Genomic DNA, 27464 nt, shown 5'->3' with positions numbered 1-27464 from the left:
TTCTCGCTGACCAAAACAGCAATCACTCAGCCAGCCCTTCCTCACTGACAAAAACAGCAAACACCCAGCAAGCCCTTCTTCACTAACCAAAACAGCAATCACCCAGCCAGCTCATCTTCACTGACCAAAACAGCAATCACCCAGCCAGCCATTCCTCACTGACCAAAATAGCAATCACCCCAGTCAGCTCATCCTCACTGACCAAAACAGCAATCACCCAGCCAGCCCTTCCTCACTAACCACGACAACAATCACCCAGCCAGCCCAAACTTACTAACCAAATTTTTGAAAAGGTGACTTCCTCATTTTTTGTTTCTATTTCAGGCATCTTAGCCGATGACATGGGTTTGGGAAAGACACTGGAGATGATTGCATTGATTCTTACCAACTTTGACAAGGGCATGCCCCTGGCTGTACCTGTAGCTGGTGTGGTGAGGGAAACCAAGGTACAAAAATTTACTTCCTGACTAACTTTGACAATGGCATGCCCCTGGGTGTACCTGTAGATGGTGTGGTGAGGGAACCCAAGGTACACAAATTTATATGTCCCGACTGACTTTGACAAGGGCATGCCCCTGGGTGTACCTGTAGCTGGTGTGGTGAGGAAAGCCAAAGTACACAAATTTACATGTCCTGTCCAACTTTGACAAGGGCATGCCCCTGGGTGTACCTGTAGATGGTGTGGTGAGGGAACCCAAGGTACACAAATTTATATGTCCCGACTGACTTTGAAAAGGGCGTGCCCCTGGGTGTACCTGTAGCTGGTGTGGTGAGGGAAGCCATGGTACACAAATTTACATGTCCTGTCCAACTTTGACAATGACATGCCCCTGGCTGTACCTGTAGATGGTGTGGTGAGGGAACCCAAGGTACACAAATGTATATGTCCCGGCTGACTTTGAAAAGGGCGTGCCCCTGGGTGTACCTGTAGCTGGTGTGGTGAGGGAAGCCATGGTACACAAATTTACATGTCCTGTCCAACTTTGACAATGGCATGCCCCTGGCTGTACCTGTAGATGGTGTGGTGAGGGAAGCCAAGGTACAAAAATTTACATGTCCCGACTAACTTTGACAAGGGCATGCCCCTGGCTGTACCTGTAGCTGGTGTGGTGAGGGAAACCAAGGTACAAAAATTTACTTCCTGACTAACTTTGACAATGGCATGCCCCTGGCTGTACCTGTAGATGGTGTGGTGAGGGAAACCAAGGTACACAAATTTATATGTCCCGACTGACTTTGACAAGGGCGTGCCCTGGGTGTACCTTTAGCTGGTGTGGTTAGGGAAGCCATGGTACACACATTTACATGTCCTGTCCAACTTTGACAATGGCATGCGACTGGCTGTACCTGTAATGGTGTGGTGAGGGAAGCCATGGTACACAAATATACATGTCCTGTCCAACTTTGACAATGGCATGCCCTGCTGTACCTGTAGATGGTGTGGTGAGGGAAACCAAGGTTCAAAAATTTATGTCTTGACTAACTTTGACAATGGCATGCCCCTGGCTGTACCTGTAGATGGTGTGGGTGAGGGAACCCAAGTTTCACAAATTTATATGTCCCGACTGACTTTGAAAAGGGCGTGCCCCTGGGTGTACCTGTAGCTGGTGTGGTGAGGGAAGCCATGGTACACAAATATACATGTCCTGTCCAACTTTGACAATGGCATGCCCCTGGCTGTACCTGTAGATGGTTGTGGTGAGGGAACCCAAGGTACACAAAATTTATATGTCCCGACTGACTTTGAAAAGGGCGTGCCCCTGGCTGTACCTGTAGCTGGTGTGGTGAGGGAAGCATGGTACACAAATTTACATGTCCTGTCCAACTTTGACAATGGCATGCCCCTGGGTGTACCTGTAGATGGTGTGGTGAGGGAAGCCATGATACACAAATTTACATGTCCTGTCCAACTTTGACAAGGGCATTGCCCCTGGCTGTACCTGTAGTTGGTGTGGTGAGGAGGAAGCCAAGGTACAAAAATTTACATGACGTGATTAACTTTGATAAGGGGATGCCCCTGGCTGTACCTGTAGCTGGTGTAGTTAGGGGAGGCATGGTACAAAAATTTACATGTCGTGACTAACTTTGACAACGGCATGCCCCTGGCTGTACCTGTAGCTTTTGTGGTGAGGGAAACCAAGGTACAAGAATTTATGTCCTGACTAACTTTGACACGGGCATGCTCCAGGCTGTAACTGTAGATGGTGTGGTGAGGGAAACCAAGGTACAAAAATTTACGTCCTGTCTAACTTTGACAATGGCATGCCCCTGGCTGTACCTGTAGCTGATGTGGTGAGGGAAGCCAAGGTACAAATATTTACATGTCCAGACTAACTTTGACAAGGGCATGCCCCTGGCTGTACCTGTAGCTGGTGTGGTGAGGGAAACCAAGGTACAAAAATTTACGTCCTGACTAACTTTGACAATGGCATGCCCCTGGCTGTACCTGTAGATGGTGTGGTGAGGGAACCCAAGGTACACAAATTTATATGTCCCGACTGACTTTGAAAAGGGCGTGCCCCTGGGTGTACCTGTAGCTGGTGTGGTGAGGGAAGCCATGGTACAAAAATATACATGTCCTGTCCAACTTTGACAATGGCATGCCCCTGGCTGTACCTGTAGATGGTGTGGTGAGGGAACCCAAGGTACACAAATTTATATGTCCCGACTGACTTTGAAAAGGGCGTGCCCCTGGGTGTACCTGTAGCTGGTGTGGTGAGGGAAGCCATGGTACACAAATTTACATGTCCTGTCCAACTTTGACAATGGCATGCCCCTGGGTGTACCTGTAGATGGTGTGGTGAGGGAAGCCATGGTACACAAATTTACATGTCCTGTCCAACTTTGACGATGGCATGCCCCTGGCTGTACCTGTAGCTGGTGTGGTGAGGGAAGCCAAGGTACAAAAATTTACATGACGTGACTAACTTTGACAACGGCATGCCCCTGGCTGTACCTGTAGCTGGTGTGGTGAGGGAAACCAAGGTACAAAAATTTACGTCCTGACTAACTTTGACAAGGGCATGCTCCTGGCTGTATCTGTAGATGGTGAGGTGAGGGAAACCAAGGTACAAAAATTTACGTCCTGTCTAACTTTGACAATGGCATGCCCCTGGCTGTACCTGTAGCTGAGGTGGTGAGGGAAGCCAAGGTACAAAAATTTACATGTCCAGACTAACTTTGACAAGCTCATGCCCCTGGCTGTACCTGTAGATGATGTGGTGAGGGAAACCAAGGTACAAAAATTTACGTCCTGACTAACTTTGACAATGGCATGCCCCTGGCTGTACCTGTAGATGGTGTGGTGAGGGAACCCAGGGTACACAAATTTATATGTCCCGACTGACTTTGACAAGGGCGTGCCCCTGGGTGTACCTTTAGCTGGTGTGGTGAGGGAAGCCAGGGTACACAAATTTACATGTCCTGACTAACTTTGACAATGGCATGCCCCTGGCTGTACGTGTAGCTGGTGTGGTGAGGGAAGACAAGGTATAAAAATTTACATGTCGTGACTAACTTTGACAAGGGCATGCCCCTGGCTGTACCTGTAGATGGTGTGGTGAGGGAAACCAAGGTACAAAAAATTTATATCTTAACTTTGACAAGGGCATGCCCTTGGCTGTACCTGTAGATGGTGTGGTGAGGGAAACCAAGGTACAAAAATTTACGTCTTAACTTTGACAAGGGCATGCCCTTGGCTGTACCTGTAGATGGTGTGGTGAGGGAAGCCATGGTACACAAATTTACATGTCCTGTCCAACTTTGACAAGGGCATGCCCCTGGGTGTACCTGTAGATGGTGTGGTGAGGGAAGTCAAGGTACAAAAATTTACATGTCCCGACTAACTTTGACAAGGGCGTGCCCCTGGCTGTACCTGTAGATGGTGTGGTGAGATAAACCAAGGTACAAAAATTTACGTCCTGACTAACTTTGACAATGGCATGCCCCTGGCTGTACCTGTAGATGGTGTGGTGAGGGAAGACAAGGTACACAAATTTATATGTCCCGACTGACTTTGACAATGGCATGCCCCTGGGTGTACCTGTAGCTGGTGTGGTGAGGGAAGCCCGTGTACACCAATTTACATGTCCTGTCCAACTTTGACAAGGGCATCCCCCTGGGTGTACCTGTAGATGATGTGGTGAGGGAAGCCAAGGTACACAAATTTACATGTCCTGTCCAAATTTGACAAGGGCGTGCCCCTGGCTGTACCTGTAGATGGTGTGGTGAGGGAAGCCAAAGTACAAAAATTTACATGTCCTGTCCAACTTTGACGATGGCATGCCCCTGGGTGTACCTGTAGATGGTGTGGTCTGCATTGTATTTCTAAAAGGAATACATATGCGGTACTACATCTACATTAGTATCTGGTGTGGAAATGTATTACAGTTAGAACACATCTAAAGACAGGAAGGAATCTGTGACGTCAGTTTTGGCTAAAAATCCCACAATATAGCTGCAGTGTTTCCCCCCCTCTCCCACCCCATTTTATCTGCTATAAATATGCAAATCACAAGAACCATACATGAAGTCTGTATGAAGTAATCTCTCAGATAATGTGTATGTAATTAAAGGTGGTTGGTTTCTTTAATTACTAAGTTAATCACTTCTACTGAAACTGAAAACTGTCCTTTTGCAGAAAAATGTGAAGTGCACAAAGTCTCTTGCTGTGGCGAAAAAGCCCTCAGAAACCCCAGGATTTAAACCATCCAAAGTGAAATTTGATCTGAGAAGAAGGCTGAAGTTGAGGGAAAGTTTCACAGAGACGAGCACAAAGAATCCATCGCCAATACCTAGCATGCATTTCGACTCCAATGAAGAACCATCAGGATTTAAACGGAAAAAAGATCAACTGGTGGGTAACTTGCAGACAGATGACCCTTACAGATGTAGTCCTGTGTTAGATGAAGACGACAGTGTTACAGCCATGGGTAAGTATTGGAAGCATTTCTTAGTAGTTCTCTATCAGTGGTGACCGAGGGGACTGCTCTGTAGTTTCGAAAGACATGAGTGACTTCCCTTATCTTGTATTTACTGCCCTTGATGGTAGGTCTCTGACCTTTGTATCAGTATTAAAGTACATGGGACCTGGAAAATACTGTCGTTGACTTTTTCAGCTTCTCAAAGCACAGAAACAAATTGAAATTTTTTAGTCAAAAATTTTACATGCAGATTAGTCATAGTTGATCACTGCGTTTTTTTTAATTCAATCACACCATACTCCCAAATGCTAAGAGCTTTGGATTGTTGAACCACTGTACCTATCTTTGTATTATGAAATTCCCACGGTAAACGGCAGTGACAAGTTTCATGCACTTTTGCATAAATCTCACATTTTGAAGAAAAATTAGATGATTTGTGATATGTTTTTTGGTAATTATTTGAAAACCACAACTCGATTGGGAAAAATTCTGTAAAATTCATAATGCTCAGGTGAAGTTATTTTCAAAAGTTGCTTCATGTTCTTGGCTTTTCTATCTTCATTGGTTTTGGAGATATTGCTATTTTATGAACTATGAACAATAATGCTAAACCGAGCGACTTTAAAAGGTACCTCGGTAGGATAGCGTTGACGTTTTAGAAGCTGTTCTTCATGAGGGTGTAACAGTAATTCTTATTCCCCCTGACAGATGGTCTTGATGCAAATGTCACGGTGAAACTAGCAGATCCTGGGTATAAGCCAGCTCTGCCTGAGACAGAGGTCAGCTTGACCAGGCCAGCCCTGCGTTCTTCCAACATCAAGTCCAGACCTCAAAGGTAATATACTTAATTGTCATGGTTTTACTCAGAAACCTGTTTTACAAAGCCATCTCATCATTATTCTTAAGTCCTTGTTCATTAAATCCTTTTCCATGGTGACGTGCCTCCTCACCGGAAACGCTTCTGTGGCCTAAGGGTTAGAGCTTCTGGCTCAAAGTCTGGAGGCGGCCTCTGTGGCCGAGGGTGTTAGTACACCAGCACAGCGCAATGACCCAGGAGCCTCTCACCAATGCAGTACCTGTGAGTTCAAGTTCAGCTCATACTGGTTTGCTCTCCGGCCGCGTGTGGCAAGGTCTTCCAGAAACCTGCAGATAATCCAGGGTTTCCCCGATCTCTGCTCGGTTTCCTCCCACCAAAATACTGGCCGTTGAAATGGAATATTCTTGAGTTCGACATAAAACCACAAATCAAATAAATAAATAAATCAAAGTCTGGAGACCCTGGGATCAAACCCTGGTCCAGTCATACCAAAGACTAAAAATGATACTTGTTGCTGCTGTGCTTTGCGCTCAGTTCTGGTTGGCTCGGTGTCAGTATAACATGGCTGGGTGTGTTATCATGTCTGGTGCCTTTGGCATGGTACTTCAGTGGTGGCACAGGCTCGCCCTGCTATACACTGTTTGTACAGACACCCAATGAACATCATCGTCAAGTACGACATTAACCCTAAACATACATACATGTCTCCTAACAATACATGGAAGGTATACCAGGCAAATTCTGCGGCGGTTTTGCTAACACGCACTTACTTCCAAATAGAGATTATTTGAGGGGACTCCGTGGCTCAGTTGGTTAGCGCACTAACCCAGAAGCCTCTCACCAATGCGGTCGCTGTGAGTTTGACCAGCTCATACTGGCTTCCTCTCCGGCCGTATGTGGGAAGGTCTGCTAGCAACCTGCGGATGGTCGTGGGTTTCCACCAGGCTGGGCCTGTTTTCCTCCCCCCATAATGCTGGCCTGTGTCGTATGACTGAAATATTCTTGAGTACGACGTAAAACACCAATCAAATAAATAAATTATAAAGAGATCATGTTGTCATTAAGAATGCTCTGATTATATGGTTGTAAGATTTGTTCCTTTGCTTTATAGAAAGGAATATAAAAGAAATTATAGAATTTTAACTTGTTTGTTACAGATACAACATGACTCCCTTTTCAACAGTGAGTCGTACTGATTGAGTTTGCTCTGCAAATAAAAATTTGTACCTAAAGTGAACATAAAGTCTGCCACTAAAGCTGAATTAATGAATAAAGTAGTGTCCAGAGATGTTCTAAAAATATTTGAAAAATTCTACATGGCTTGTCAACGAAATAAATAACAAACAAACATCAGTACCTAAGTCACTCGTTTGTTGACGCCATTTTGCCCTGTATTGCCATCTAGAGTGACGTCACAAAACCTAGGAGCTCTCCCGTACCATCAGTATTAAACAATGTGGCAGTGAGAAAATACAAACAAAAACACCTGATGCCAAACCAAGAAGAATCAGCTCTGCTTCGTGTTCAAAGGGCTGATGTTTATTTTAGTTTGGCTATCTTTCAGGGCGATGTTCGTGAACATAAGTGTCATGTTTTAGCAGTACTGCTTGTCCTAGTCTTGCATTAGTGCAGGAATTTTGGCCTGGATGGCTGTGCCGACTGCAGGGAATTTACCGAATACAGTAGTACCGTCTGATTAATAACAGACTCTTTCATCCAGATTTTGGGAAGAATGAATGAATGATTATGGCTTAACGCCACATCGGCAATAGTTCAGCCATATCGTGGCGAAGATTTTGGGAAGATGTTTTTGTAATAAATCTGACTTTGCTAAGGAAAAATAATACAAAGTCACAATATTTTTCTTCAAGTAGTGACTCTCCCGAGAGTGGGGGTTTCTTGTCAGCTCATCCTGACAAGTTACTGCAGTATCCTGCCCAACATGTACACATTGTGAGCAGCTCAATTCTGTACTCATAATTGTGTAGTTCAAAATGCACCAGTTTTTAACTAACTGCAAAATCCAATTTATTGCATTGATATCTGTCTATCCTCTATAGGAAACCACACTGAAAATTAAGAGCTAACAGGTTTTTTGGCATGACCAATTATTAGCCAGTTATTATTTTACGCTTTCAGCACTTGTGATTGGCTACTCAGATTGAATTGTTTGTCAGTGCCATATCCCCATTGCTGAAGTTGGTTAGTGCGCTAGCGCAGCTTTATGACACAGAAGCCACTCACCAATGTTAAAGGGATTATTTGAGGGGGCCTCCATGGATCAGTTGGTTAGCGCGCTTGCGCAGCTTTAAAACCCAGAAGCCTCTCACCAATGCGGTGGCTGTGAGTTTGACCAGCTGATGCTGGCTTCCTCTTCAGTGGTATGTAGGTAGATCCATCAGAATACTGCAGATGGTGTTGGTTTCCTCTTAGCCGTATTCTTGAGTACGGTGTAAAACATCAAAAAAATAAGTAAATATATTTGTTTGTTAGTTACATGTGGGACTATCGTGTGCATTTCATTTATACACATCTAGCTTGATAATGTTCTCTTTTCTTCACTCTACCATGAGGCCATATCTGAAGGTTTCCAAATTTCTGTTTGAATTTTAGTTCATCAAGAAAGCCAGCCAGTGATGAAGAAGAGGACGGGGGTGTGCCTGTCAAGAAAAGTGAGTAATATTTCAATGATCCTTTGAGTTTGGTGTTTAGTTGATTTGCAACTTAAGCGGATCCGTGACATTTAGTAAGGTTATTAAGTAACCGCTGCAGTTCGCTAAATAGCATCACAGTTTGGCTCAGTGATGCGAAGGGAATCAGATCTGTCTGGTTCAGATTGCCTGCCCTCTTGACGACAGCTGTATTTATCCCATGGTGGCGTCTTTGACTAATAGGTTGTGGATGTTTTACCAATATCACACACCTGTACCAGAGTGGGCAGGATGGAAAGTTCTCTCCTTGGAATCTCTCTGTGAATTTGGAATCTGAATATTCAGTACAGGTTGTCTGTTTATATTCAGAAGAATTATTACAGAATGAATTACTTTTGTGAAGTTCTAAAGTTTCCGCCTGGAATCTATCATAAATATCATGGGATATTTTCGAGACTTTTGCCAAGTTGGTGTTGACTTGGACCTTTTTAAGTATAGGTATGAAAAATATTACATATGCTTCTAATGTTTTGAAATCATGTTTACTAATAACATCATACATGATAAGGTCTGCCAGCAAAGTGCGGATGGTAGTGGATTTCCCCCAGGCTCTGCCAGGTTTCCTCCCACTATAATGCTGATGGCCATGTAAGCGAAAGATCCTCGAGTGTCATTTAAAACACCAGTCCAATGAATGAATAAATAAATAAGTATTAGTAAGGTCTAAACCAGATATTGCATTCAAATGGTTTGAGCAGTCCAGCGTTTTTCTATTCCAGCAAGACTGATAAGTTCAGCATCTGCTGTGATCAAATCCAGTGAATGTCAGCCACCTGAATCCAGGAAAGGAAAAGGTGAAGGGAAGGGAAAAAAGCTCAAAGAAGTTGTGGCTTCAGCAAAAACAGTGGTTACCTGTGCTTTACCTAATGTACAGTTAACGTGCAGTGTACCAGAACCAGAGGTTACATGTACTCTTCCAGAACCAGAGCTCACATGTTCTGTACCAGAACCAGAGGCCACATGTACTGTTCCAGAACCAGAGGTCACATGTACTCTTCTAGAACCAGAGGTCACATGTTCTGTACCAGGACCAAAGGCCACATGTACTCTTTCACAACCAGAAGTCCAGTGTATTGTACCTGAAGCAGAGGTGGAGTGCACTCTTCCAGAACAAGAGGTGACATGTACTTTTATTCGGTCAGAAATCAGTTGTATTGTACCAAAAGGAAAGAGTACATATGCTGTATCAGAATCATCTAAAGACATAGACATGCCTGATATCACTGTCCAGGAAGGTAGTCAGAGTGCACAGAAAAACCATTCAAAGGCCATCACAAACACATTGCCAGGTGGAATTGTACAGCGGATTTTTCCAGATGGAACATTTGAGACGGTTTTCCCGTCTGGAGTTATACAGACAATTCTCCCTTCAGGGGCTGTGAAGACATCTGTTCCCTCTACAGGTGTTCAGACCATTCTGCCAAACAGTCAGGTGACTGTAGACCCAGTACAGCTGGCAGTGTTGTCTGACAGACATTCCAAAGGGGCCATTGAGTCCTCGGGAGTCATTACATCATTGCCCGCCCCACAGAATTGTGAACCATCTAACACCAAGCTCCCATCTCATTCACAAGACTCCCGTGCGTCAGTTATTCCTGACAGTACATCATCAGCACAAACATATCAAGCTTCTTCGGCTAAAATTCTGTCTACGGGTCCTCAAGGATCTCTCCTGGATACGCCAAGTATAACTGTCAAAGCTGATGCGTCAGGGAGTGGAATTCCTGAAAGTCCAGCAACACCTGTGATGCTCTTTATGCCTAACCTGTCTGCGGTGGTGCAGGCGTTCTGCGATGGTCTCCCTGTCCCGGTGACAAGGGGACAAAGTCCTTGTGCTGAACCTTTGTCTACTATGTGCGGTTCAGTTGGTCCCACTGCACTGGAAAAAGATGCAGCATATTTGGGTGCGACCAAGAGCCCTGTTGTTATGAACAAGGGTGCAAACATACAAACACCTAGTGCTGAGAACTCAAACATACAAATATCATCTTCTAGTGCTTCAAACATGCAGATACCTTCCCGTAGTGCATGGGTGTCAAACATACAAAAACCTGCTTTTAGTGCTGGGGTTTCAAAGGTGCTAACACCTTCCTGTACTGCTGGATTTTCAAACGTTCAAGCACCTTCCTGTAGTGCTGGAGTTTCAAACGTTCAAGCAGCTTCCTGTAGTGCTGGGGTTTCAAACGTTCAAGCAGCTTCCTGTAGTGCTGGGGTTTCAAATGTTCAAGCAGCTTCCTGTAGTGCTGGGGTTTCGAATGTTCAAGCACCTTCCTGTACTGCTGGAGTTTCAAAGGTCCAAACACCAGGAATTTGGAATGGAGTATCAAAGGCACACACAATATCCACCTGTACTACAACGTCAGGTTGTGCCTTACATATTGCGTCCACCTCTTGCGATGCAAATGGTTCCAAGCAGTCTGGTGCAAACCATGGCTCACAATCAAAGAAGGTCAACGCTGAATCTCTGACTCTATCACAGTTGCTACAGCTAGGAAAGTCCAAGTCCAGCTTTGTGGATCTGTGTGAGTATGAAGTTTTACCTTAAAGTGAAAGACAACACCTGACTAATATTTATGTCCACTGAAAGATTAGCATTCAAGGTATCTTAAACCAACATTAAATTTTTTTTTTTTTTTTTTAGATTTTTTCAACCCAATAAAGGTTTTGTGAAACGTCTTGATAGAGCTTCAGAGCGTCTCCATTATGGACAGCAAGGTGACGTCACGTTTACTCCAGCTCTCTAACGTCAGAGTTATTTTCCATAGCATACTGTTGAAATTAATGCGGTTTGGGCCGAGATGGTGTGCTTCTGTTTGGCATAATTTGTGATATCGTTTACTCCAGCTCTCTAACATCAGAGTTATTTTCCATAGCATACTGTTGAAACTAATGCGGTTTGGGCCGAGATGGTGTGCTTCTGTTTGGCATAATTTGTGATATCGTTTACACCAGCTCTCTAACATCAGAGTTATTTTCCATAGCATACTGTTGAAACTAATGCGGTTTGGGCCGAGATGGTGTGCTTCTGTTTGGCATAATTTGTGATATCGTTTATTCCAGCTCTCTAACATCAGAGTTATTTTCCATAGCATACTGTTGAAATTAATGCGGTTTGGGCCGAGATGGTGTGCTTCTGTTTGGCATAATTTGTGATATCGTTTACTCCAGCTCTCTAACATCAGAGTTATTTTCCATAGCATACTGTTGAAACTAATGCGGTTTGGGCCGAGATGGTGTGCTTCTGTTTGGCATAATTTGTGATATCGTTTACTCCAGCTCTCTAACATCAGAGTTATTTTCCATAGCATACTGTTGAAATTAATGCGGTTTGGGCCGAGATGGTGTGCTTCTGTTTGGCATAATTTGTGATATTGTTTATTCCAGCTCTCTAACATCAGAGTTATTTTCCATAGCATACTGTTGAAATTAATGTGGTTTGGGCCGAGATGGTGTGCTACTGTTTGGCATAATTTGTGATATCGTTTATTCCAGTTCTCTAACGTCAGAGTTATTTTCCATAGCATACTGTTGAAATTAATGCGGTTTGGGCCGAGATGGTGTGCTACTGTTTGGCATAATTTGTGATATCGTTTATTTCAGCTCTCTAACATCAGAGTTATTTTCCATAGCATACTGTTGAAACTAATGCGGTTTGGGCCGAGATGGTGTGCTACTGTTTGGCATAATTTGTGATATCGTTTATTCCAGCTCTCTAACATCAGAGTTATTTTCCATAGCATACTGTTGAAATTAATGCGGTTTGGGCCGAGATGGTGTGCTTCTGTTTGGCATAATTTGTGATATCGTTTACTCCAGCTCTCTAACATCAGAGTTATTTTCCATAGCATACTGTTGAAACTAATGCGGTTTGGGCCGAGATGGTGTGCTTCTGTTTGGCATAATTTGTGATATCGTTTACTCCAGCTCTCTAACATCAGAGTTATTTTCCATAGCATACTGTTGAAATTAATGCGGTTTGGGCCGAGATGGTGTGCTTCTGTTTGGCATAATTTGTGATATTGTTTATTCCAGCTCTCTAACATCAGAGTTATTTTCCATAGCATACTGTTGAAATTAATGTGGTTTGGGCCGAGATGGTGTGCTTCTGTTTGGCATAATTTGTGATATCGTTTATTCCAGTTCTCTAACGTCAGAGTTATTTTTCCATAGCATACTGTTGAAATTAATGCGGTTTGGGCCGAGATGGTGTGCTACTGTTTGGCATAATTTGTGATATCGTTTATTTCAGCTCTCTAACATCAGAGTTATTTTCCATAGCATACTGTTGAAACTAATGCGGTTTGGGCCGAGATGGTGTGCTACTGTTTGGCATAATTTGTGATATCGTCGTTGATTATCATGAGGCTTGTAAATCAACTAATTTTACATCTGTGGTGGTCAGAAAATGATACAGACCTGTCCCACAACACTGTGTGAAATAGCCCCTGGGCTATCTTAAGCAATCTCAAAATGATGTCTTATGCAGTAGTTCTGTGTTATCACATGCCACTTCATGGAGTGAATGGGTAAAGGCCGCACAATCCCATAGCAGTGTGTTTGATTGGATAAATTTCTCAAGATGTCTGCCTCGGTTCACACTAGTTATTTGTGCGGTATTGACATTTTGTTTTACATGATATTCAGTGAAATCTCATTAAAATAATAAAGTATGATACTTTGTAGAAAGCTTGAGAATCCTGCTATTGATTGAAATATGTTTTAGCCAGGTGCTGTCTTTGCCTTTAATAACGAAATGTGAACATTTTTGACTTTAATAATGCTATGTTCATTGCAGCAAATAACCACTCACATTAATTGACACCGTTGAGTCTTCTGTAATTTAATTTTGTTAACTAACTCAAATGAAGTACATGTTGCTGTTTTATCATGCAGAATTCCTACTGATCAATTTTTGCATGCAACATTATATCATACTTTATGAATATTACATTAACATGGTTAAATTTGTACAGTAAAAGTCTTCAACTTTATCCCAGAGAATTCCAAGTTTCATTTATTGATTTGATTGGTTTTTGATACTGTATTTAATAGTACATGTGTATATATTTGATTATAAATATTGACCAGCAGTTCTGGTTATGGGTCAGGTGTGATAAGAGTGGTGACCACTCCCAGACACCAATGAACCATGGTTAGAACCTAACTGCTCCAAAATGGCTGTGTATACATGTGATATAAATTGCGGGTTCTCGTTTTGTTGCAGGCCTGGATGATGAATTGCCTGATATTTGTGTTGTTGATGATGATAACGATTCAGGTAATGACAGCTATAGGCTGGATTTGTTTGCTTTGTTCTTATAGGGTAGTGGATTTCCGTGTCTTTGTGCATCACTGTACACAACAAACCAGCAAATCAGTAGTAACACAAGGACAAGGTCTTACGACAAATAGTATTTTGACAGGGGCAAACAGTTAGGTCTTGTACCCAAAGTCTTCCACCATTTTAATCACGTCTGCAACTATTATTTTGAAACATTCTGAGAGAACTTGTTGTGTGTGTGTGGGGGGGGGGGGGGTAGAGATATACAATCTCTTTTACAGTTTTAGGAAGCTTGTATCTTTAATGAATTGAACAAATCGTTCCTGGTGTCATTTTCATAGTAATAGGGTGCATAAATTCCCTCGAAATTAACAGTAAAGATTAACACTAAATACCGTTTTAACTGTTTTAATAATACCTTATGAATATCTGGAACATTTACCAGTGTCCTGCATCAACCCAAAGCTTATTTCCAGGCTTGCCCAACGCTATCATGCTCTCAAAACATGCCACAGTGTAGATTAGGTCATGGAAAGAGATGTTCAAGAATAACAGTACTTGTGTGTCTTTACAGGGTCAAATCCTACACAGTCCACATTTGATGTTATGTTTGGATCGATTTTGTCTCATGTGTTGTGACGGAGATGTAGGTTCGGCCTTTGTAATTAATGACATTCTGCAAAAGCTGGCTTATTTGCCTCTGGTATACTGTTGACAGTAAATATATTGGCAGTCGTACCGGATATGCACCTTAATAAAACCTGCACATGGAAAGGTTTTCCAGCAACCTGCGGATGGTCGTGGGTTTCCACCGGAATCTGCCCAGTTTCCTCCAACTATTATGCTGGCTGCCATCATACAAGCGAAATATTATCGAGTACGCTGTAAAACACGAATGAAATGAATGAAGATAATAAAACTATATGGCATAGACTTAGACAAAGGGTTGCCCATTCTCTTTGAGACACTTAAGTTCTGACAAAATTAACATGGAAGACATGGAGAAACCAGAAGAAAACTGGAAATGAGACGCCATGAATGTTGGCTAAAATCAATACATATGGCATGAGTAACAACCCACTAAAACTGTATTAGTAAACAACTTATTAAACTTCAATAACAATTAATTTATTTGAAGTTTATTTAAAGTGATATTGTTGCTAAAAGAAAAGAGCTATTATACACCTAACTGTTGGGGCCAGTGAATTGAAGTCAGCAGTTTAAATGCCGTGGCAGATTTGCCTGATTAAGAGGGCCGTAGAGTTAATCATTTAAGAAAATTTTTGTCAAGTCATAATCTCTGTTTCTAAGGAGTTGATGTACATGTAGGTTTGTATGGTGTGAAAGAACTGATATGGGGAATAATGAACCAAATGTGTGTTTGTGTTTGCTGGAAGAATTTTACAAGTGACAGAAGCATGAAATGTAACCCTATGTTTACTTACATACTGAAAGCACTTGTTCTGTTAGGAAGTGTGTAAATAGCTGTTTTAAGACTGCTGTTTTGTGTTGTAGCGCAATGATTGTACATGTATTATTGTTCAGTATATAAAAAATAGACATTGGTGAATATTAATGTATTATGTTTTGTAAGAATGTATACATATATGTACATACTGATGTTTACTTTCACTTTCACTTTCATTATGTGCTTGTAATAGACAGTAATTATGTGTACATTCTCACCATGTTAGATTAAAAGAGAGATTTGGTGTGCGGACTTTTAAATACAAGATGGTAACCAGTGGCTAGTGTGAACTCACTCCAACACATCAAAACATTTGAAGTCAAAATTAATTTACAGCATATTTGCAGAAATTGATGTGGTCTTACATATCGGAGCCTGTCACACACTGTCCTTACTAAATTGACGTGTTGGAGTGTTTACACCGGCTAGTGGCCGCCATCTCGTTAATCTCTGTACCCATCCTCCTTTTCGCATGGCCGTGAATAGAGTCTTTATACATGCTCATGTAGTATTGAGTGTTTAATACACAGAAAACAGCTGAATAAGAGAAGATGGCTATCATTGCTCCAGCAGGTGCTGGGCCCAGTGGGTTACAGTCTTCACACCCAGCAAGCTACAGTCGGCCTTCTTCCAGTGTATCACCACAGACAACATCCAGAGCTTCATCAGGTGCACCGTCCAGGGCGTCGTTGAGTGTGGCCCCCGCCCGGTCAGGCCACACACATTCAGATGGTCCCCGTGGTACACTTATCATTTGTCCTCTCTCCGTCATGAGCAACTGGGTGGTGAGAAAACGCTGTTGTATTGTCACCTTTGAATGCAATTTTCCTGTTTTTATTTTGATTTTGGAGGCAAAACTAGATTAGTGAGATTTGCCAGATTCAGGGCTTGACGAAAAGTATAATATTATCAGTCCACACAGAATAATGTCATGAGAATATGCAAACATGTGAAAAGGTGGAAGAATCAGGGTGTTTGACAAAAGAACTTCGCCTAAAACTGAGTTACTCATTTTGCTTGATTCTGTGTGTGCAGTTGATCTTGCATGTGTGTGCGGTTGATCTTGCGAGTGAGTGAGTGCTTGGGGTTTAACGTCGTACTCAACAATTTTTCAGCCATATGACGACAAAGGAATCCTTAGGACGGATTTCCACCACTCTTTTATCTATTGCTGCTTCCCTGATCCGCCTTACCAAAGGCAAGTAAATTGCAAGGTTTGTCTCAGTGGTTAAGATTTCCGAGGATAAATTAGTCCAACTTTGCAAAGTGATAAAAACAGGCGGACGAAGCAATCAGAAACTAGCTCACTCCAAAAAGGCTAAACTTTGGGTGAAGTAACCCGATAAAGCGAAGGAAGCAATCAGAAAATGCCTGACTCCAGAAAGGCTAAACTTTGGGTGAAATAACGCGATAAAGCGAAGGAAGCAGTCAGAAACTGGCTCACTCCAAAAAGGCTAAACTTTGGGTGAAGTACAGGAATTGTAACACTTCACTTAAACAGGGATAACATTGACCCATGAAAGTGCATGAATTTCTTCTTTCTTTTTTTTTCGAAACTGTTAAAAGACTTTGAATATCTTCAAATTACATGAAAAACATGGGTGTCATATTGCTTGTTAGCTTGCTAGTACATTGTACAGGTGCCATTCCCTGAAAACATATTGCTTGTTGTTAGCTTGCTAGTACACTGTAAATGTGCCATTCCCTGATATCACATTGCTTGTTGTTAGCTTGCTAGTACATTGTACAGGTGCCATTCTCTGATATCATATTGCTTGTTGTTAGCTTGCTAGTACATTGTACAGGTGCCATTCCCTGATATCATATTGCTTGTTGTTAGCTTGCTAGTACATTGTACAGGTGCCATTCCCTGATATCATATTGCTTGTTGTTAGCTTGCTAGTACATTGTACAGGTGCCATTCCCTGATATCATATTGCTTGTTGTTATCTTGCTAGTACATTGTACAGGTGCCATTCCCTGATAACATGTTCCTTGTTGTTAGCTTGCTAGTACATTGCACAGGTGCCATTCCCTGATATCATATTGCTTGTTGTTAGCTTGCTAGTGCATTGTACAGATGCCATTCCCTGGTATCATGTTGCTGGTTGTTAGCTTGCTAGTACATTGTACAGGTGCCATTCCCTGATATGTTGCTTGTTGTTAGCTTGCTAGTACATTGTACAGGTGCCATTCCCTGATATCATATTGCTTGTTGTTAGCTTGCTAGTACATTGTACAGGTGCCATTCCTGATATCATGTTGCTTGTTGTTGGCTTGCTAGTACATTGTACAGGTGCCATTCCTGATATCATATTGCTTGTTAGCTTGCTAGTACATTGTACAGGTGCCATTCCCTGAAAACATATTGCTTGTTGTTAACTTGCTAGTACACTGTAAATGTGCCATTCCCTGATATCACATTGCTTGTTGTTAGCTTGCTAGTACATTGTACAGGTGCCATTCCCTGATATCATATTGCTTGTTGTTAGCTTGCTAGTACATTGTACAGGTGCCATTCCCTGATATCATATTGCTTGTTGTTAGCTTGCTAGTACATTGTACAGGTGCCATTCCCTGATATCATATTGCTTGTTGTTAGCTTGCTAGTACATTGTACAGGTGCCATTCCCTGATATGGTGTTGCTTGTTGTTAGCTTGCTAGTACATTGTACAGGTGCCATTCCCTGATAACATGTTGCTTGTTGTTAGCTTGCTAGTACATTGTACAGGTGCCATTCCCTGATAACATGTTGCTTGTTGTTAGCTTGCTAGTACATTGTACAGGTGCCATTCCCTGATATGGTGTTGCTTGTTGTTAGCTTGCTAGTACATTGTACAGGTGCCATTCCCTGATAACATGTTGCTTGTTGTTAACTTGCTAGTACATTGTACAGGTGCCATTCCCTGATAACATGTTGCTTGTTGTTAGCTTGCAAGCACATTGTACAGGTGCCATTCCCTGATAACATGTTGCTTGTTGTTAACTTGCTAGTACATTGTACAGGTGCCATTCCCTGATAACATGTTGCTTGTTGTTAGCTTGCTAGTACATTGTACAGGTGCCATTCCCTGATAACATGTTGCTTGTTGTTAACTTGCTAGTACATTGTACAGGTGCCATTCCCTGATAACATGTTGCTTGTTGTTAGCTTGCTAGTACATTGTACAGGTGCCATTCCCTGATAACATGTTGCTTGTTGTTAACTTGCTAGTACATTGTACAGGTGCCATTCCCTGATAACATGTTGCTTGTTGTTAGCTTGCTAGTACATTGTACAGGTGCCATTCCCTGATATCATATCACATGTTGTTAACTTGCTAGTACAAAGCACAGGCGCCATTCCCTGAGGAAAAAAGCAATGTTAAGATAAATGTTCCTGGAAGTGGCTTAAAAAAGGGTAATGTGTGTTGAGCTCGGGCTCTGAGCACATGCAGAGAGGTAGTGTTCCACTGTAGATATTTTGTGTGCATAGGGATCATTGTAAACTAAAAAATTGACATCTTAACCTGTCATGTATTAAAATCAGTGTTAAGGTAAATGCTTGTATTGAGCTTGTGCGGGGGGTTCCACCATGGCCGAGTCTGTTAGCATGCCAGCGCAATAAATCAGGAGCCGCTCACTAAGGCGGTCGCTGTAGGTTTAAGTCCAGCTCATTGCTGGCTTCCTCTCCTGCCATATTTGGGAAGGTCTGCTAGCAGCCTGCGGATTGTCAAGATTTGCCCTGGTCCACAATGCTGGCTGCCGTCGTATCTGTGAAATATTGAGTACGACATAAAACACCAATCAAATAATAATATATAAATAAATAAGCAATTACAAATGTGCTTGACTTCATGTTTTGGATATTTAGTGCTCTATGTATTAAGCTGAAGTTTTACATTCATGCGTCACCTAGAGGTGAATTATTTGGAAGCCTTGCCTTGGATTGATAAATAAGCTGCCAAAATAGTACCCCTCAATCTCTACATGCAGGTTCATATAAATTGTTCTGGAAAGTGCTGGACCGTTTGGCATATCAGGTCCTTTGTACTGAGATCCACCATTTGCCTCATGTTCTTTGTACTGAGATCCACCATTTGCCTCATGTCCTTTGTACTGAGATCCATCATTTGCCTCAGGTCCTTTGTACTGAGATCCACCATTTGCCTCATGTCCTTTGTACTGAGATCCACGATTTGCCTCATGTCCTTTGTACTGAGATCCACCATTTGCCTCAGATCCTTTGTACTGAGATCCACCATTTGCCTCATGTCCTTTGTACTGAGATCCAGGATTTGCCTCATGTCCTTTGTACTGAGATCCAGGATTTGCCTCATGTCTTTTGTACTGAGATCCACCATTTGCCTCATGTCCTTTGTACTGAGATCCACCATTTGCCTCATGTCCTTTGTACTGAGATCCACCATTTGCCTCATGTCCTTTGTACTGAGATCCACCATTTGCCTCATGTCCTTTGTACTGAGATCCACCATTTGCCTCATGTCCTTTGTACTGAGATCCATCATTTGCCTCAGGTCCTTTGTACTGAGATCCACCATTTGCCTCATGTCCTTTGTACTGAGATCCACCATTTGCCTCATGTCCTTTGTACTGAGATCCACCATTTGCCTCATGTCCTTTGTACTGAGATCCACCATTTGCCTCATGTCCTTTGTACTGAGATCCACCATTTGCCTCATGTCCTTTGTACTGAGATCCATCATTTGCCTCAGGTCCTTTGTACTGAGATCCACCATTTGCCTCATGTCCTTTGTACTGAGATCCACGATTTGCCTCATGTCCTTTGTACTGAGATCCACCATTTGCCTCATGTCCTTTGTACTTTGTACTGAGATCCACCATTTGCCTCATGTCCTTTGTACTGAGATCCACCATTTGCCTCATGTCCTTCATTTACCACGTATTATAGGATCAGCTTGAGCAGCACGTTCATCCGAATGTCAAGTTGGAGGTGTACATGTACCATGGACCTAATCGTATTACTAACGCCGAATTTCTAAGCAGACAGGACATAGTCTTAACAACGTATTCCACCGTCGGCATGGACTCTAAGGTGAGATATGTCAGGTAATCGTGTATTAGTGGCAAATTAATGTCATCAGGCTTTGGACTTTAAACTTATTCAAAGATTATCTTCCTCTCCGGCCGTATGCGGAATGGACTGTCAGCAACCTGCGGATGGTCATGGGTTTCCTTTTACCATAATGGTAGCTACCGTGGTACAAGTGAAATATTCTCAAGTACTGTGTAGAACACCAGTCAAATAAATAAATAAAAGATTAACTTAATCCAAACCGATGTTGTGCAAAGCTACAATGACCAAGTGTGGAATCATAGTGATTTCCGTCCTCCGGTTTTCACAAAACATCTCTTCTTTTTAGAATCTGTCTGATTTCTTTGGATTTCTTACACAAAACATACTGATTTCTTTCCATTTCTTACACAAAACATACTAATTTCTTTCCATTTCTTACACAAAACATACTGATTTCTTTCCATTTCTTACACAAAACATACTGATTTCTTTAAATTTCTTACAAAAAACATAAAAGGTGCCTTTGCAAGTTTTTACCACTTTGCATTTGACCTCTGAAATAGAAATTATGAGCTTGTAAGGTTGTACAGAAGAGAACTGGGAAAGGTTAAGCATTCACTTTATTGAAGGTTACTACAACGTCAGTTATAAATGGTATAATTTTTCAATTAGGTCAGTCGGCTGGATGTATAATAACCTTAATTCTAACGTGTGTCACCCTGGATTTCTCACAGACTATATTTAAGGTTTCCCTGCAGATTTTTTCGACTTTTTCATGTTTGGTTATTGGCACCCTGCTTCCATGTTGCTCGTGGGTATGAATGCAGACACATCCCCAGGCAGTTGTTGCCGTGAAAATTTCTACTCTTCATGAGGGCTGTTCGCTTTGCAGGGAGAGTTAAATTTGGTATCATTGGTTAATCATTGTCCGATGATATCATAAAACCAGGTGTCTTCTAACACGGCATGCCTGAACTGGAATAGTCTGTCGTGGAGAAGAGCGATCAAGTGTTTTCGTTTTATTTACATGTTTGTGATTCCATAATTGGGAGTCTCTGTTGAGTATTGGTTAGTGTGTTAGCACGGCGCAATGACCCAGGAGCCTCTTACCAATGCAGCCAGTGTGAGTTCAAGTCCAGCTCGTGCTTGCTTCCTCTTCAGACAAATGTAGGAAGGTCTGCCAACCACCTGCGGATGGTCTTGGGTTCCCCCATTCTCTGCCCGGTTTACCTCTACTAATGCTGTGGTATAAGTGTAATATCCTTGAGAATGGCATAAAACAGTAATCAGATAAATAAATAAATGTTTGTGTGTTGTAAGTGTCGCCACGCGCTGAGGTCTATAGAGTGGCTGAGAATCGTCTTGGATGAGGGACACGCCATCAGGAACCCCTACACTCTGCAGACTAGGGCCATTATGGACCTGAGAGCCCGCAGGAAATGGGTGCTTACAGGTGAGTCAAGGGTTCAAATCCAACTTAAGCCATCACAGTTACATCTTCAATATCAAATGGTTTCAGATGTGATGCTTAAGTTTGTTTTTAACTTTGCTGAGCTTATAGCTTTGTAACAAGCCTGATTGCCATATACAATTCTCTTGTAATGTTATCACCAGTGTGAGAAAATTCTGTTTGATTGAAATGGCGAACACCTATACATGTACAGGCCTGCAATGACTGAACTATGTCAGATTTGATATAACCCAAATAAGCGGCAAAATTTCGGGGGGATCTGATATAACCCAAATAAGCAGCAAAATTCAGAAAGGTGAAATGCACAGGCACAAAAAGGGAGACACTTAACGTCTGATTTGATCACAGGTGACGGTTTAAAAAATTGTCTTTTATCCTCCACTAATAAAGAGATTTTGGCGAACACGGCAAGTCATATAGTGGAAAATACAATTACATCAAATTAGCGTGGTGCAAGAATTTTTCATGTCGCTGAAAGTGGGCATGCTGATGCCTTTGAAGAGGTTTTGGGGGTAAATGAGGACACTTTCAGCTTGAGACCTGAAGAAGACAGGATGGAACACTGTACCATATTAAACTTTTCACCCCATGAATGGCTCCTGGGATGAATACAGGGTCAAGTTGGCTATTTTAGTCCGTTTTACCTCACTACGCTGGGCAAAATTTTCCCAGTAAATCAAATGTGGAGAACTACAGAAAAATTCCTGGATCCAACAGTGTGTTCCTCCACTCTTTATTTGGCCATCTGATAGCTTCTCCCAGTATGCCATATCTGCACACAGATCGATTTTGTTTGTTTGTTTGATTGATGTTTTACACTGTACTCAAGAATATTTCACTTATACGACGGCGGCCAGCATTATGGTGGGAGGAAACCGGGCAGAGCCCGGGGGAAACCCACAACCATCCGTAGGTTGCTGAGAGACCTTCCCACGTACGGCCGGAGAGGAAACCAGCATGAGCCGGACTTGAACTCATAATGAGATGGATTTTGTCTCTGGCTGTTTATTGGCATGCTGATGAAGGAGAGAAACTTACCATGCACAGAGATTTTGTAGGTTTTTTTGATTGAAAAATGAATGTTTTCAGTAAAAATCTCAATTTCACGAACAGAAATAGATTAGTGGAAGGCAAACTGTGCAGCATTTCGGTCTTTTCTGTTGTCGGCTACAACAGCATGTTTCAGGTCCTTGACCAGTGAGGTTGTTTCAGGTCCTTGACCAGTGAGGTCATTTCAGGTCCTTGACCAGTGAGGTTGTTTCAGGTCCTTGACTAGTGAGGTCGTTTCAGGTCCTTGACCATTGAGGTCGTTTCAGGTCCTTGACCATTGAGGTCGTTTCAGGTCCTTGACCATTGAGGTCGTTTCAGGTCCTTGACCATTGAGGTCGTTTCAGGCCCTTGACCAGTGAGGTCGTTTCAGGCCCTTGACCAGTGAGGTCGTTTCAGGTCCTTGACCAGTGAGGTCGTTTCAGGTCCTTGACCAGTGAGGTCATTTCAGGTCCTTGACCAGTGAGGCCGTGTGGTCAAATAGGGCTCTACTTGTTTCATTTGTGGCTTTTAGTCAGGAGGTTTGTGAGGTTCTTGTCGAAGGTTGGTGGTTTTAACTGTGGTTCAAGTTTCCTCCACCGATAAACCTGACCTATACATGGAAGTGAAACATTCTTCATCAAGGCAACAAACTGTCATCAGTCAATCAATCAATCATCGATCATTTGTTTGTGTATGATACAGGAACGCCTATCCAGAACTCAATGCAAGACTTGTGGTCTATCGTGAATTTCCTCCAGATCAGCCCATTCACAGACAAGAAGTGGTGGGATCGAACCATAGAGCGGCCGTTGTGTAACAGGGATAAGTCTGCTCTACAGTAAGTGTAAAATACAGGGGGTGTGCCTGTTGAGAGCGTACCACAACTGTAGTATGTACAGGCTAGGCTACACCGTATGGCTAGGGTGCACTGTATGATTACACCACACCGTATGGCTACACTACACCGTATGGCAAGGCTGCACGGAATGGCTACATTACATCGTATGGCCACACCACACCCTCTGGCTAGGCTGCACCGTATGGCTAGGCTACACTGTATGGCTACACTGCTTCGTATGGCTAGGCTGCACCATATGGCTACACTACACCATATGGTTAGGTTGGGCTACACCATATAGCTAGGCTACACCGTATGGCTACGCCACACTGTATGTCTAGGCTACACCATATGGCTAGGCTACACCATATTGCTAGGCTGCACTGTATGGCTAGGCCGCACCGTATGGCTAGACTACACCATATGGCTAGGCTAGACCATTTGGCTACACCACACCATATGGCTACACCACACCGTATAGCTAGGCTGCACCGTATGGCTACACTATACTGTATGGCAACATTGTACGGTAGGGCTACACTCCACCATGTGGCTAGGCTGCATAGTATGGCTTGGCTGCACTGTATGGCTAGACTGCACTGTTTGGCTACACCACACCCTATGGCTAGGCTACACCCTATGGCTAGGCTGCACCATATGTTTAGGCTGCAGCCTAGGGCTAGGCTAGGTTCCAATGGTATGTAAACAGAATACAGGATGTAGAATGGCAGGTGAACAGAATACAGAGTGTGAAATGGTCAGTGAACATAATACAGAGTGTGGACTGGATGGTGAACAGAATACAGAGTGTGGAATGGTCGGTGAACAGAATACAGAGTGTGGAATGGATGGTGAACAGAATACAGAGTGTGAAATGGTCAGTGAACATAATACAGAGTGTGGAATGGATGGTGAACAGAATACAGAGTGTGGAATGGTCGGTGAACAGAATACAGAGTGTGGAATGGATGGTGAACAGAATACAGAGTGTGGAATGGTCAGTGAACATAATACAGAGTGTGAAATGGTCAGTGAACATAATACAGAGTGTGGAATGGTCGGTGAACATAATACAGAGTGTGGAATGGTCGGTGAACAGAATACAGAGTGTGGAATGGTTGGTGAACATAATACAGAGTGTGGAATGGCAGGTGAACAGAATACAGAGTGTGGAATGGTCGGTGAACAGAATACAGAGTGTGGAATGGTCGGTGAACATAATACAGAGTGTAGAATGGCAGGTGAATAGAATACAGAGTGTGAAATGGTCAGTGAACATAATACAGAGTGTGGAATGGTCGGTGAACAGAATACAGAGTGTGAAATGGTTGGTGAACAGAATACAGAGTGTGGAATGGTCAGTGAACATAATACAGAGTGTGGAATGGTCAGTGAACATAATACAGAGTGTGGAATGGTCGGTGAACATAATACAGAGTGTAGAATGGCAGGTGAATAGAATACAGAGTGTGGAATGGTCAGTGAACAAAATACAGAGTGTGGAATGGTCGGTGAACATAATACAGAGTGTAGAATGGCAGGTGAATAGAATACAGAGTGTGAAATGGTCAGTGAACAGAATACAGAGTGTAGAATGGCAGGTGAATAGAATACAGAGTGTGAAATGGTCAGTGAACATAATACAGTGTGGAATGGTCGGTGAACATAATACAGAGTGTGGAATGGTCGGTGAACAGAATACAGAGTGTGGAATGGTCAGTGAACAGAATACAGAGTGTGGAATGGTCAGTGAACATAATACAGAGTGTGGAATGGTCGGTGAACATAATACAGAGTGTAGAATGGCAGGTGAATAGAATACAGAGTGTGGAATGGTCAGTGAACAGAATACAGAGTGTGGAATGGTCGGTGAACATAATACAGAGTGTAGAATGGCAGGTGAATAGAATACAGAGTGTGAAATGGTCAGTGAACATAATACAGAGTGTGAAATGGTCAGTGAACATAATACAGAGTGTGGAATGGTTGGTGAACATAATACAGAGTGTAGAATGGCAGGTGAATAGAATACAGAGTGTGAAATGGTCAGTGAACATAATACAGAGTGTGGAATGGTCAGTGAACAGAATACAGAGTGTGAAATGGTCAGTGAACATAATACAGAGTGTGGAATGGTTGGTGAACATAATACAGAGTGTAGAATGGCAGGTGAATAGAATACAGAGTGTGAAATGGTCAGTGAACAGAATACAGAGTGTGGAATGGTCAGTGAACATAATACAGAGTGTGGAATGGTCAGTGAACAGAATACAGAGTGTGGAATGGATGGTGAACATAATACAGAGTGTGAAATGGTCAGTGAACATAATACAGAGTGTGAAATGGTCGGTGAACATAATACAGAGTGTGGAATGGATGGTGAACATAATACAGAGTGTGGAATGGTCGGTGAACATAATACAGAGTGTGGAATGGATGGTGAACAGAATACAGAGTGTGAAATGGTCAGTGAACATAATACAGAGTGTGGAATGGATGGTGAACAGAATACAGAGTGTGAAATGGTCAGTGAACATAATACAGAGTGTGGAATGGATGGTGAACAGAATACAGAGTGTGAAATGGTCAGTGAACAGAATACAGAGTGTGGAATGGTCGGTGAACAGAATACAGAGTGTGGAATGGTCGGTGAACAGAATACAGAGTGTGGAATGGATGGTGAACATAATACAGAGTGTGAAATGGTCAGTGAACATAATACAGAGTGTGGAATGGATGGTGAACAGAATACAGAGTGTGGAATGGATGGTGAACATAATACAGAGTGTGAAATGGTCAGTGAACATAATACAGAGTGTGGAATGGTCGGTGAACATAATACAAAGTGTGGAATGGATGGTGAACATAATACAGAGTGTGAAATGGTCAGTGAACATAATACAGAATGTAGAATGGCAGGTGAACAGAATACAGAGTGTGAAATGGTCAGTGAACATCATACAGAGTGTGGACTGGATGGTGAACATAATACAGAGTGTGGAATGGTCGGTGAACAGAATACAGAGTGTGGAATGGATGGTGAACATAATACAGAGTGTGAAATGGTCAGTGAACATAATACAGAGTGTGGAATGGTCAGTGAACATAATACAGAGTGTGGAATGGATGGTGAACATAATACGGAGTGTGAAATGGTCAGTGAACATAATACAGAGTGTAGAATGGCAGGTGAACAGAATACAGAGTGTGAAATGGTCAGTGAACATCATACAGAGTGTGGACTGTTTGGTGAACAGAATACAGAGTGTGGAATGGTCGGTGAACAGAATACAGAGTGTGGAATGGATGGTGAACATAATACAGAGAGTGAAATGGTCAGTGAACAGAATACAGAGTGTGGAATGGATGGTGAACAGAATACAGAGTGTGGAATGGTCAGTGAACATAATACAGAGTGTGAAATGGTCAGTGAACAGAATACAGAGTGTGAAATGGTCAGTGAACATAATACAGAGTGTGAAATGGTCGGTGAACATAATACAGAGTGTGGAATGGCAGGTGAACAGAATACAGAGTGTGGAATGGTCGGTGAACAGAATACAGAGTGTGGAATGGTTGGTGAACATAATACAGAGTGTGGAATGGTCGGTGAACAGAATACAGAGTGTAGAATGGCAGGTGAATAGAATACAGAGTGTGCAATGGTCAGTGAACAGAATACAGAGTGTGGAATGGTCAGTGAACATAATACAGAGTGTGGAATGGTCAGTGAACAGAATACAGAGTGTGGAATGGATGGTGAACATAATACAGAGTGTGAAATGGTCAGTGAACATAATACAGAGTGTGAAATGGTCGGTGAACATAATACAGGGTGTGGAATGGATGGTGAACATAATACAGAGTGTGGAATGGTCGGTGAACAGA

At 42.5% G+C, this 27464-nt stretch overlaps 1 protein-coding gene across 1 annotated transcript in view; it reads left to right on the top strand.

Annotated features, from left to right (window-relative positions):
* The window catches only part of LOC135479080 (uncharacterized), a 78692-nt gene that overhangs the window by 10097 nt on the left and 41131 nt on the right, over positions 1 to 27464 (top strand). The window contains 10 exon segments of the mRNA XM_064758801.1: positions 325 to 446; positions 4640 to 4931; positions 5631 to 5757; positions 8353 to 8411; positions 9170 to 10972; positions 13675 to 13728; positions 15770 to 15984; positions 20113 to 20256; positions 21559 to 21691; positions 23441 to 23576. Coding sequence (XP_064614871.1) covers positions 325 to 446; positions 4640 to 4931; positions 5631 to 5757; positions 8353 to 8411; positions 9170 to 10972; positions 13675 to 13728; positions 15770 to 15984; positions 20113 to 20256; positions 21559 to 21691; positions 23441 to 23576 — 3085 coding nt within the window.

This window comes from Liolophura sinensis, chromosome 12 (genome assembly GCF_032854445.1).
Source record: "Liolophura sinensis isolate JHLJ2023 chromosome 12, CUHK_Ljap_v2, whole genome shotgun sequence".
Lineage (NCBI taxonomy): Eukaryota > Metazoa > Mollusca > Polyplacophora > Chitonida > Chitonidae > Liolophura > Liolophura sinensis.
This window is presented reverse-complemented; position numbering and strand designations above follow the sequence as displayed.